We start from the raw sequence: 13,521 nt of genomic DNA on the forward strand, positions 1-13,521 counted from the left end.
AAGGAGACAGAAGGATGAGGAGGAGGAGGAACAGGTAAATGACAACAGAGACAATGAGGTGGAGGACAAAGACAGTTGAGAGGATATAATAATAATTAAAACTGCAAGCAGTGATGTACGGGCCCTCACACTCCCGCGCGCCGACTCCCCGAAGTGCGGTGCGCGAGGGACCGCGTATCCCCGCTTAAAGTTGCTATTTTTGTCTTGTTTCCTGTCTCCAGCAGGGGACGCTGGCGAGCCATTTGGCCACGCCCACTCGCAAAACACATCAGATGCATCGTCTCACCACGCCGGATGTATGTGACACGTTTCGTGAGGTTTCAAGCATCCTTTGACCTTAAACATCAACTTCCTGTGTCACGGCGAGACATCCAACTTTGCCGCATCGTCACGGCGACGCCCATTGACAAAGTCGAACGAATGTCTCAATATATCATCAACTACATGTTTAGGTTATTGTGACCCGACTTTAGGTTTATATGATCAACCAGCTCGACGTAGAATGTGAAAGTATGAAAAGTGTCATTTCCAGTGGCCAACAGGGGGCGCTATGACTATGAGTGACTATTACCCCACAGGGGTCTTCAGGGCGGGGCTATTATCATACCTGTGATGTTTGGAGAAGGTCGGTCCATGTACATAAGATTTAAAGCAACTCCTAGTTTCATGGCGAGACGCTCTAGATGGCCGCCTCTCACGGGCACACACATCGATGAAAACAAATTATTTTGATAACTTTTAATCCCAAACATGTTTTCTATCCATAGAACCTAAATTCAAGTCGGTCGGACAAAATCCCTCGGAGGAGTTCGACAAAGTACGTGTCAAAATCGGCCAAAATAGCGACTAAATTCAAAATGGTGGACTTCCTGTCGAGTTGATATAACGGTGCAATGTAACTTTTTTGTGCGTCCAGGTGTGATACACGTGTCCACCGGATTTCATGAATTTAGGTAAATGTGGTCGCCGGGGCATCTCTGTAGGGGGCGCTCTCGAGCCATTCGCGACTCCACTAGAATACGAAATTTTTCGCCGGGAGACATATGTGTATCCACTTTCATGAGTTTTTGAATATGATAAAGCCTCCAAAAAGGAAAATCACTTTACGTAAGGAGAAGAAGAAAGAGAAGAACATTTTTATGAAATACAATAGGGCTTTCGCACCGATGCTCGGTGCTCGGGCCCTAATAACAACTGTGTTAAAGAGACATCTGAGGTCCATTTATGAACGTTATTTAGTTGTTTATCAGTTCTGTTTCTTCTCTCCTCAGTGAAGCTCCATTAACTACACTGTCTGTCCCCCACCGGGACTCTGACGTCCCTCCTACACTGTCTGAGGACGTGATGTCCTCCCTACCGTCCCCGGGGACGGATGATGGCTGGATGAGAGCGAGGACACAGCGTGGGTCTGGACTGAGGACTTAGGACGGTACCTGAGGACAGACTGTGCTGCTCGAGACAGGTCAGGCTGGCTGAGCTTCTAGTTCTAAGGTGAGACAGAGGACCTGGCAGCAGAGACAGTTACAGGACAGACACAAGAGGTCAGAGGTCATCATCCTCACATACACTTCACTTCATGCTGCATTCAAGTCATCTGAAAACAAACACTTCACACACTCAGTCCTCTCCTCAGGGACCAGGACCAGGACCTGGACCTGGACCAGGACTTGGACCAGGACCAGGACTGGGTCTGATCTCAGTCTTGCAGTGATGGTGTGTCAGGTGTTCATCAGGTGTTCAGGGTTCTACAGACGGTTCTGATCAGTGTGTGGACTCACTCTGACTGAAGGTAGGCGGGTCCACGGAGGATCCAATCCAGGACAGGTGAGGTGAGGACTGAGCCGTCTGGTCCTCCTCCTTACAGTAGTCAGCGATCCAGGAACTCTTGGTGGTGTTGTACTGTTCTGTAGGAGCCGGGTCGTGTTCATGATTAAAGAAGTGGTTCTGACTGGTCCAACTGAACCTGTTCACGTCCTCCTCTACTCACCCAGCAGTACCGAGGTGATGTTCAGGTCCAGTCTCTGCTTCGCTCGAACCGCCATCTTCAGACGAGGAGGGTGGAGACGACCTGCAGCCTGCTGCTGCCACGACAGGAAGCAGGTCCACGGCTCGATGACGGGCTCCCAGCCTGCAGAACCAGGACACGGGTCAGAGTGAGTGTGTGTGTGAACGTGTGTGAGTGTGTGACAGAGAGACAGATAGACAGACAGAGAGACAGACAGAGAGACAGACAGACAGAGAGAAAGAGACAGACAAAGACAGACAGAGAGAGACGGAGAGACAGACAGACAGACAAAGACAGACAGAGAGAGACAGAGAGACAGACAGAGACAGACAGTGTGAGGGAAACAGACAGACAGACAGAAACAGAGCGAAAGACAGAGAGAGAGAAACAGACAGACAGAGAGAGAGGCAGAGACAGAGAGACAGACAGAGACAGACAAACAGACAGAGACAGATAAACAGGCAGACAGAGAAAGACAGAGAGAGACAAACAGACAGACAAGAGACAGATAGACAGAGACAGACAGACAGAGAGACAGACAGACAGAGGCAGAGACAGACAGACAGACAGACAGACAAAAAGAAACAGAGACAGACAGAGATACAGAGAGACAGAAAGACAGAGAGAGACAAACAGACAGAGACAGAGACAGCCAGATAGAGACAGACAGAGAGACAGAGACACAACTAGAGAGACAGCCAGACAGAGACAAACAGACAGACAGACAGAGACAAACAGACAGAGACAGACAGACAGAGAGACAGACAGACAGAGACAGACAGAGAGACAGACATGTGCCCACCTGACAGCTCTCTGTTGTAATAGTCTCCTGATAGAGTGAAGCTGGTGTTTCCTTCCTGAGTCGATCCGATGCGCTGCAGAACATAAAGTCCTGAAACAAAGAACACACACATCACTCGCTGCTGAACTCTGGTACCAAGACAGGACAGAGGGACAGTACAGAGGGACAGGACAGTGGGACAGGACAGAGGGAGGAGTCTTACTGGAGAAGGTGATCTCTGCCAGCGGGATGTCACAGTCCAGACAGTCGTCGATGAAACAGATGCAGACGCTGTCGGCCTTTAGCTCCACCCCCGACAGAGGGGCTGAGTGGCTGGTGCTGCCCGAGTCCGCTCTGGTTCTGGAACGACCCGCCATGTCGTCAGCGTTCTCCAGCAGCCAGGTGGCCGCCTGGTCCAGCTGACCTGAGACACATAGGGTCCGTCTTTTACACAGGTGTCCAGGAAGTTACCTGTACCTCACAACATGCTGCCGGCACTCTGCTGCCACCACCAGGGGGCGTCAGACAGAGAGGCTGCAGGGGGAGGAGCCTCTGAACAGGTGTCCAGCAGGTCTCTACAGGTTCATTCCTCACCTGTCCAGGGACGTCTCTCTCCTCTACTGCTTCCGTACAGCAGCTCGTGCACCAGGTGAGCTTCCTGTGTGATGAGGAGGAGGAGCCTAACTTCTTCACTACTTCCTCAACTTCAGAGAGAAGAACAACCTTTTCCTGAACACACCTGACACTAATGACTCTTCTTCTCCTGGTTTAATGACGGTAGACAAACAGCTTCCAGCAGTAGGAACACTTCACCAACCAGGAAGTGAGACGAGACAACGATGATTTGTGAGTGTAATATTAGCAAGTGACATGTTGTGATGAAATGTCTCACAGGGATCAATAAAACATGTTACAGTGAGTTCTACTTCCTGGCTCCAAGGTGAGGAGGACAGTGGGCGGGGTCTCTCACCTTTACAGTGCATCAGGGCTCTCTTACAGTCCTCCTTTCTGAAACCCAGGTCCTGTAGATGAGTCAGCTGACCCTCTGTGGAGACATCACATGACCTCATGAGGAGCTCTATTAAGTACTTTTTATACATCTGCTTGAACATCATCATCATGAAGTAGATAAAGATCCTCTGCTGAGATCACCATGGCAACTGTTGGTCATCCCGATCATCAGGAGGAGAGTCCGACTGGGTCGGTGCAGTCCAAACTTACCTTCTCCATCCTGATGACAACCAGCAGCTGTTTCTGTGACTCCTCCCACTCTACACCGACATGGTGTGAAGCTCTGCGAGATCTTTAATATATCTGGATCTGGAGTCCTATTTAGAGATTCTAACTTTTAGATTCATGAGACTGAAGAAGGACAGAAACCTTCTCAGTGAGGGGATGGGGTACACCCTGTTGCTAGGAGACATCATTTTAAAAGATGTGACTGGCTGATTAGAAGCTAATTAAAACATAAATAAATACAAATACTAATTAGTCATGTTTTAAATCTGAAGTTGTTTTAGGTCACAATTATGCAGAAATATGGAGAATATAAAGAGTTTGTATCACCAGTGTAAGAAGTGGTTTAACACCAGTGTAAGAAGCGGTTTATCACCAGTGTAAGAAGCGGTTTATCACCAGTAATAAGAAGCGGTTTATCACCAGTAATAAGAAGGGGTTTATCACCAGTAATAAGAAGCGGTTTATCACCAGTAATAAGAAGGGGTTTATCACCAGTGTAAGAAGCGGTTTATCACCAGTGTAAGAAGGGGTTTATCACCAGTGTAAGAAGCGGTTTATCACCAGTGTAAGAAGCGGTTTATCACCAGTAATAAGAAGGGGTTTATCACCAGTGTAAGAAGCGGTTTATCACCAGTAATAAGAAGGGGTTTATCACCAGTGTAAGAAGCGGTTTATCACCAGTGTAAGAAGGGGTTTATCACCAGTGTAAGAAGCGGTTTATCACCAGTGTAAGAAGCGGTTTATCACCAGTAATAAGAAGGGGTTTATCACCAGTGTAAGAAGGGGTTTATCACCAGTGTAAGAAGCGGTTTATCACCAGTGTAAGAAGCGGTTTATCACCAGTGTAAGAAGCGGTTTATCACCAGTGTAAGAAGCGGTTTATCACCAGTGTAAGAAGCGGTTTATCACCAGTGTAAGAAGGGGTTTATCACCAGTGTAAGAAGCGGTTTATCACCAGTAATAAGAAGGGGTTTATCACCAGTAATAAGAAGCGGTTTATCACCAGTAATAAGAAGGGGTTTATCACCAGTGTAAGAAGCGGTTTATCACCAGTGTAAGAAGCAGTTTATCACCAGTGTAAGAAGCGGTTTATCACCAGTGTAAGAAGGGGTTTATCACCAGTAATAAGAAGGGGTGTATCACCAGTAATAAGAAGGGGTTTATCACCAGTGTAAGAAGCGGTTTATCACCAGTGTAAGAAGCGGTTTATCACCAGTGTAAGAAGCGGTTTATCACCAGTGTAAGAAGGGGTTTATCACCAGTAATAAGAAGCGGTTTATCACCAGTAATAAGAAGGGGTTTATCACCAGTAATAAGAAGCGGTTTATCACCAGTGTAAGAAGGGGTTTATCACCAGTGTAAGAAGCGGTTTATCACCAGTGTAAGAAGCGGTTTATCACCAGTAATAAGAAGGGGTTTATCACCAGTAATAAGAAGCGGTTTATCACCAGTGTAAGAAGGGGTTTATCAACAGTGTAAGAAGCGGTTTATCACCAGTAATAAGAAGCGGTTTATCACCAGTAATAAGAAGGGGTTTATCACCAGTGTAAGAAGCGGTTTATCACCAGTGTAAGAAGCAGTTTATCACCAGTGTAAGAAGGGGTTTATCACCAGTAATAAGAAGGGGTTTATCACCAGTAATAAGAAGCGGTTTATCACCAGTGTAAGAAGGGGTTTATCACCAGTGTAAGAAGCGGTTTATCACCAGTGTAAGAAGCGGTTTATCACCAGTGTAAGAAGGGGTTTATCACCAGTGTAAGAAGGGGTTTATCACCAGTGTAAGAAGCGGTTTATCACCAGTGTAAGAAGCGGTTTATCACCAGTGTAAGAAGCGGTTTATCACCAGTGTAAGAAGCGGTTTATCACCAGTGTAAGAAGGGGTTTATCACCAGTGTAAGAAGGGGTTTATCACCAGTGTAAGAAGCGGTTTATCACCAGTGTAAGAAGCGGTTTATCACCAGTGTAAGAAGCGGTTTATCACCAGTGTAAGAAGCGGTTTATCACCAGTAATAAGAAGGGGTTTATCACCAGTAATAAGAAGCGGTTTATCACCAGTGTAAGAAGGGGTTTATCACCAGTGTAAGAAGCGGTTTATCACCAGTAATAAGAAGGGGTTTATCACCAGTGTAAGAAGCGGTTTATCACCAGTAATAAGAAGCGGTTTATCACCAGTGTAAGAAGCGGTTTATCACCAGTAATAAGAAGCGGTTTATCACCAGTAATAAGAAGGGGTTTATCACCAGTAATAAGAAGCGGTTTATCACCAGTGTAAGAAGCGGTTTATCACCAGTAATAAGAAGCGGTTTATCACCAGTGTAAGAAGCGGTTTATCACCAGTAATAAGAAGGGGTTTATCACCAGTAATAAGAAGCGGTTTATCACCAGTGTAAGAAGGGGTTTATCACCAGTGTAAGAAGCGGTTTATCACCAGTAATAAGAAGCGGTTTATCACCAGTGTAAGAAGCGGTTTATCACCAGTAATAAGAAGCGGTTTATCACCAGTGTAAGAAGCGGTTTATCACCAGTGTAAGAAGATGTTTATCACCAGTGTAAGAAGCGGTTTATCACCAGTGTAAGAAGTGGTTTATCACCAGTGTAAGAAGATGTTTATCACCAGTGTAAGAAGCGGTTTATCACCAGTGTAAGAAGATGTTCATCACCAGTAATAAGAAGCGGTTTAACACCAGTGTAAGAAGCTGTTTATCACCAGTGTAAGAAGATGTTTATCACCAGTGTAAGAAGATGTTCATCACCAGTGTCAGAAGATGTTTATCACCAGTGTCAGAAGATGTTTATCACCAGTGTAAGAAGCGGTTTATCACCAGTGTAAGAAGCGGTTTATCACCAGTGTAAGAAGATGTTTATCACCAGTGTAAGAAGCGGTTTATCACCAGTGTAAGAAGTGGTTTATCACCAGTGTAAGAAGCGGTTTATCACCAGTGTAAGAAGGGGTTTATCACCAGTGTAAGAAGCGGTTTATCACCAGTGTAAGAAGGGGTTTATCACCAGTGTAAGAAGGGGTTTATCACCAGTGTAAGAAGGGGTGTATCACCAGTGTAAGAAGGGGTTTATCACCAGTGTGTCATCAGTGTAAATAAAGAATGAACTCAACGACATTTCATCAACACTGATACTAACAAACAGATTTAAATGGAAGAGTTTAGTCCTTCAACATCACTCAGGTCTTTACTCACCGATGAGGGCCTCTGTCTTCTGCCTGAAGCTGTCTTTGGGAGGAACGTCTGTGGTGGGTGGGGGGGTTGTGGCAGAGGGGGGGGGGGCGGTGAGAGCTGGCAGTAGGAACAGACTTGGTGATTGCCAGGAAGAGCTGGATGTCGTTGTAGGACAGACGGATGTCGAGAGCAGGAAACTGAATCTGTTAAAGAATCACATCCAGTCAAAGAGCCATCATCAGTTCATGGAGCCTCACCAGCAGTAAATAATGAGGGTCATCATATCACAGGATGACATCATAGGATAACATCACAGGATCATATCACATGATGACATCACAGGACCATATCACATGATCAAACACATGATCACATCACATGATGACATCACAGGATCACATCAAGAGGACATCACAGGATCACATCAAGAGGACATCACGGGATCATCTGACATGACATCACAGGATCATATCACATGATGACATCAGTTCTTACACCAGATAGTGCTAACCGCAGTGCTAACCACTGCACCCCCACAGTAACACGTTGCTTGTTTCCTGTTAGCTCGTTGCTAACTCCTGACCTCCAGCAGCGGGGGGATGTCCTCCACGTTGAAGGCATCCAGCAGACCTGAGCTGCTCTGGTACGTGGGGCTCCCACACAGCTCCACCTGAATATTGACCGGGTCGATGATGGACAGAGCCGTCTCCTGCTCACTGCCCAGCCGACAGGAGAACACCTGGAGGGGACAGGTAGGTCAGTAAAGCATTAACAGAAGAACACCTGGAGGAAGGAGGAGGATGGTAGTAGATAAAGAAGCAGTGTTAGTAGATAGAGGAGTAGTGGTAGTAGGTATAGGAGCAGTGGTAGTAGATAGAGGAGTACTGGTAGTTAACAATAATATTGCTGTCAGTTAGAGTACAGGTAGGTAATGCAGTGACAACAGCAGTAGAAGGACATCAGTACAGCATATTAATAACAGTCTCTTCATAATATAATAATCTGCACCCCCAGTCATGTCATTAGTATATAAACGTGTCATCAGTATATAAACGGTATCATCAGTATATAAACGTGTCATCAGTATATAAACGGTGCCATCAGTATATAAAAAGTAATCAGTATATAAATGTGTCATCAGCATATAAATGGTGTCATCAGTATATAAACAATCATCAGTATATAAACGGTGTCATCAGTATATAAACAGTCATCAGTAGATAAACGTGTCATCAGCATATAAACGGTGTCATCAGTATATAAATGTGTCATCAGTATATAAAAAGTCATCAGTATATAAACGTGTCATCAGTATATAAACAGTCATCAACATATAAACAGTCATCAGCATATAAACAGTGTCATCAGTATATAAACAGTGTCATCAGTATATAAACAGTCATCAGCATATAAACAGTCTTCAGCATATAAAGGGTGTCATCAGTATATAAACGGTGTCCTCAATATATAAATGGTGTCACCAGTATATAAAAGGTGACAGTGAGAGTGGGAGGAGTCACCTCGATCCCTGCCAGGCTGCCAGAGAAGGGTCGGTCCAGCAGACGGGGTTTGTAGGTGAGGACGGTGGTTCCTTTCAGGATGATGGCGTTGGTATCCAGACAGGATGAGTCCTCCACCACCACAAACTCTGTACCTGAAAACCAAACAGCCATTAAAAGATTAACTTACCGAGATACTCAGACAGATTTTCCATTCTGGGATTCAAACCAAGAACCATGTGTCCTCCACACTGATACATCCTTCTGAACAGGACCGGTGTCATTTTAAATCCAGCAGGAGAAAACATTGGATTTGGTCACATTACAGTTCATGTTCAAAAGAAGTAAACCTGCAGTGGACAACCTGCTCTACCATGTGATCCGTCCAACATGTCCCACAGTGTGGTTGCTAAGGAGGTGTAGTGTTGCTAGGGGGATGACAGGTGGGTCTTCTGAGGTATTAACATTATCGTGTATGTTTGTATTTATGTATCTATATCTACGTTTACATCCAGAACCACAGAGTGTTTCATCCTCCCTGATCTTCTGGGTCTCACCTGTGACGTTGATCTTGACCTCCAGGCAGTGGTCCTGGATCACCGGTACCGTAGACCTCTTGGTGACCACCCCACTCTTCACCGTCTTTGGCATGACGGCCCCGGTGATGTTAGCTATGGTACCGGTGCTGGAGTCTGTGCTGGTGCTACTGGGCCAGCGCTGACGGGGCTTGGTACCACTGGAGGGCCTCTCAGGTGGAACCCGCAGGAAGTCCCGGACCAGCTGGAGCCAGTCGAAGATGAGGAAGACCCTGAGGTTGTTGAGGACAACCGTGAAGCAGGAGGAGTCCCGAGTGGATCTGTGGGAGGGAAGAATAGAACTCATGGAACCAACTCTCTAAAACTTCTGCACCTTCTCCCTGGTACTGATGGTTGTTCTGCACCTTCTCCCTGGTACTGACGGTTGTTCTGCACCTCCTCCCTGGTTCTGACTGTTTATGGACCTTCTCCCTGGTTCTGACGGTTGTTCTGGAATTTCTCCCTGGTTCTGACAGTGTTTCTGCACCTTATCTCTGGTTCTCCCTGGTTCTAAAGGTTGTCCTGGACCATTTGGTGGTTGTGAAGGCTGTTCTGGACCTTCCCCTGGTTCTAAAGGTTGTTCTGGACCATCTCCCTGGTTCTAAAAGTTGTTGTGGACCATCTCTCTGGTTCTAAAGGTTGTTCTGGACCATCTCCTTGGTTCTAAAGGTTGTTGTGCACCATCTCCCTGGTTCTAAAGGTTGTTCTGGACCATCTCCCTGGTTCTGAAGGTTGTTCTGGAATTTCTCCTGGTTCTGAATGTTGTTCTAGACCTTCTCCTGGTTCTGACGGTTGTTCTGCACCTTCTCCTGGTTCTAAAGGTTGTTCTGGACCATTTCCTACTTTTAAAGGTTGTTGTGGACCATCTCCCTGGTTCTAAAGGTTGTTCTGGACCATCTACCTGGTTCTAAAGGTTGTTCTGGACCATCTCCCTGGTTCCGAAGGTTGTTCTGGATCCATCTCCCTGGTTCTAAAGGTTGTTCTGGACCATCTTCCTGGTTCTGAAGGTTGTTCTGCACCTTCTCCCTGGTTCTAAAGGTTGTTCTGGACCATCTCCCTGGTTCTGAAGGTTGTTCTGGAATTTCTCCTGGTTCTGAAGATTGTTCTGGACATTCTCCTGGTTCTGAAGGTTGTTCTACACCATCTCCTGGTTTTAAAGGTTGTTCTGGACCATCTCCCTGGTTCTAAAAGTTGTTGTGGACCATCTCTCTGGTTCTAAAGGTTGTTCTGGACCATCTCCCTGGTTCTGAAGGTTGTTCTGCACCTTCTCCTGGTTCTAAAGGTTGTTCTGGACCTTCTCCTGGTTTTAAAGGTTGTTCTGGACCATCTCCCTGGTTCTGAAGGTTGTTCTGGACCATCTCCCTGGTTCTGAAGGTCTCCCAGTCTTACCTGTAGTGCAGCTCCAGCTGCAGAGAGGCCCGGTTGGAGCCGGTCTTGGAGGGCTGCAGGATGCAGTCGAACACGTTGCACCGCGCTCCACCAGCTGTTCTGGTCTTCTTCATCTTCTTCCTCCCACTGGACCGGGTGTCGTGCGCCAGCAGGGAGTGAGACACCAGGTTGATGGACTTGGACCCGTTGGAGAAACTCTCAAAGAGCAGCTTGGACTTCATGAAGTCAAACCTGAGAGACAAGTAAAGATGAAACGTCCTGTGTTGCCTTCACTGTGGACATGGTTTTGAGCCGATCTTCCTGGTTCTGGAAGGAGTAAGACGAGTCTCACCGTGCTAACGACTGTTTGTCCTCGGAGGGTTTGGAGCTGTCCAGGAGCTCCAGACTGACGTCCATCATGTCCACCAGGAAGGACAACGTGGTGTAGACGTCTCCACTCAGCACGGTCTGCAGAGACATCTGAGACTGAACACCACGAACACACTGATCACACACGTTTTAAACATGACAAATACATGATGTCTGTTCATCACTGCAGTAACATGTGTCCAATAGCTGGGATCACAACCCTCTCCTCCCCCCCGCTCTGCATGCACATGAACATACATCACGTAACGGAGAGAATCAGAGCAGCTCTCAGAGGAACCGTGACTCCTCCCACATGTATGTTTGTACCATGTGGAGACAGAAGATCAACTGTTGCTCTTCTTTCAGTTTGACCTTCAAATACAGGAAAGGATCAACTTACTTTTAAAACCTGCTCTGTGGAACAGAACTTTCCGGTTTGTAATTCACCACCTGAACTGTCAGACTGGACCGGATCACCCAGGACGCGTTAATATCACCATGCGTGTCTTACGTATGTGCTGGGGTCCTGCAGGCTGTAGGGTCTCAGGAACTCCTCCACGGGTTCTCCCAGGTTGTTCTCCAGCAGCCCTCGGATCAGCTGGTAGTGCTCCACGTCCAGAGAGCAGTGCACCGACGACAGGCTGCCATGGACGGACATGTCCGGCACCGCGTGGCTCAGCTCCCTGAGGGCACAGAGGCAGCTATTAGTACGGTTAAGATATAAAGACACAGTCACACCTTCTGTCTGCACACATAAAACTCTCCATAAACATCCTCATTATTGATATTTATGAGGTTAAAACAAAGCAGAACATGAATTATTCTGATGTAAAGGTTTAATAAAACGAGCTGAAGTGCTGCTTCATGTTTCCTGTTGAGTGCTGCTGATGTTAGACGGTCAGTAGAACCAGATCCTGACAGATAGATCAGAAGCAGTACTTGTCCAGGTTGCGCTCCACTTTGAGCTTGAGGCGGCAGCAGTCCTTCAGCAGGTTGTCTCCGGTGCGGCGGACAGAGTAGGAGGGGAACAGCAGGTCTGATGAATCAGCAGGTTTACTGTCCCACGGCTGACAGGGAAGACGCTCCGCAGCGAAGATGTCCACCTCCTGCAGGTCTAAGGCCATGCAGTCCAGCAGGCACACATGGTCCTCTGAGGGGAGAGAGCAGATTCTGTTTAACTGGACACACACAGGACAGAATGGAAGGTTCTGGTTCTGTGGACCCGAAAGACTCAGTCCAGGTTTATGTGGATCTTTCAGTGCAGAGAGATGAACTTCAGGTGTCATTATGACTGAGGTGAACATTTTCTCCTGTCAGCGGTGCTCACCTGAGCTGTGAGGGTCCTCCTCGGCGCTCCTCCCTGAGGGAGGCTGCGGCCGGCTGAGGGTGAAGCCTGAGGAGGAGGAGGAGGAGGAGGAGTAGGGCTGCTCCCCCTCACTGCTCCTCCCTGCTGCAGTCCGGACCCGCTCCTGTTCAGACAGAGGAGACGTACAGGAAACACGTGATCAATAACAGAAAGTCTAGTAGAGATGTGATCAATACTTTCACACAACAGCTGATTATTATCAAAAATCACTAAATAAACAATATATTATAATATAGGAGGCTCTGATGTGGTTTAATATCTGTTGGTGTTATATTTCAATATAAATATATAGGTCTACCTTAAATATAAATTATAGGTCTACATTAAATATAAATTATAGGTCTACATTCAATATAAATTATAGGTCTACATTCAATATAAATATATAGGTCTACATAAAATATAAATATATAGGTCTACATTAAATATAAATATAGAGGTATACATTAAATATAAATATATAGGTCTACATTGAATATAAATATAGAGGTCTACATTAAATATAAATATATAGGTCTACATTCAATATAAATTATAGGTCAACATTGAATACAATTATATAGGTATACATTAAATATAAATATATAGGTCTACATTAAATATAAATATATAGGTCTACATAAAATATAAATATATAGGTCTACATTAAATATAAATATAGAGGTCTACATTAAATATAAATATAGAGGTCTACATTAAATATAAATATATAGGTCTACATTCAATATAAATTATAGGTCTACATTCAATATAAATTATAGGTCAACATTGAATACAATTATATAGGTATACATTAAATATAAATATATAGGTCTACATTAAATATAAATATATAGGTCTACATAAAATATAAATATATAGGTCTACATTAAATATAAATATAGAGGTCTACATTAAATATAAATATAGAGGTATACATTAAATATAAATATATAGGTCTACATTGAATATAAATATAGAGGTCTACATTAAATATAAATATATAGGTCTACATTAAATATAAATTATAGGTCTACATTAAATATAAATGTCTACTTTAAATATAAATACACTGCTGCAAAAAATAAAGGGACCACTTAAACAACTCAATGTAACTCCAATCAATCCCACTTCTGTGAAATCAACCTGTCCAGTTCGGATCAACAC

The 13,521-nt window shown here is 45.2% G+C and overlaps 1 protein-coding gene across 1 annotated transcript in view; it reads right to left on the minus strand.

Moving 5' to 3' along the window:
* vps13d (vacuolar protein sorting 13 homolog D) overlaps window positions 1–13,521 on the minus strand; it is a 64,038-nt gene that overhangs the window by 23,872 nt on the left and 26,645 nt on the right. Inside the window, 16 exon segments of the mRNA XM_069139272.1 lie at window positions 1,434–1,505; window positions 1,779–1,904; window positions 1,988–2,128; window positions 2,808–2,897; window positions 3,010–3,210; window positions 3,757–3,831; window positions 7,220–7,299; window positions 7,301–7,401; window positions 7,782–7,937; window positions 8,719–8,852; window positions 9,255–9,553; window positions 10,662–10,892; window positions 10,993–11,108; window positions 11,521–11,692; window positions 11,949–12,159; window positions 12,337–12,478. Of these exon segments, the coding sequence (XP_068995373.1) occupies window positions 1,434–1,505; window positions 1,779–1,904; window positions 1,988–2,128; window positions 2,808–2,897; window positions 3,010–3,210; window positions 3,757–3,831; window positions 7,220–7,299; window positions 7,301–7,401; window positions 7,782–7,937; window positions 8,719–8,852; window positions 9,255–9,553; window positions 10,662–10,892; window positions 10,993–11,108; window positions 11,521–11,692; window positions 11,949–12,159; window positions 12,337–12,478 (2,347 nt within the window).

Source organism: Embiotoca jacksoni, unplaced genomic scaffold, assembly GCF_022577435.1.
Source record: "Embiotoca jacksoni isolate LCO1_2020_lvr unplaced genomic scaffold, fEmbJac1.0.p SCAF_80, whole genome shotgun sequence".
Taxonomy (NCBI): domain Eukaryota; kingdom Metazoa; phylum Chordata; class Actinopteri; family Embiotocidae; genus Embiotoca; species Embiotoca jacksoni.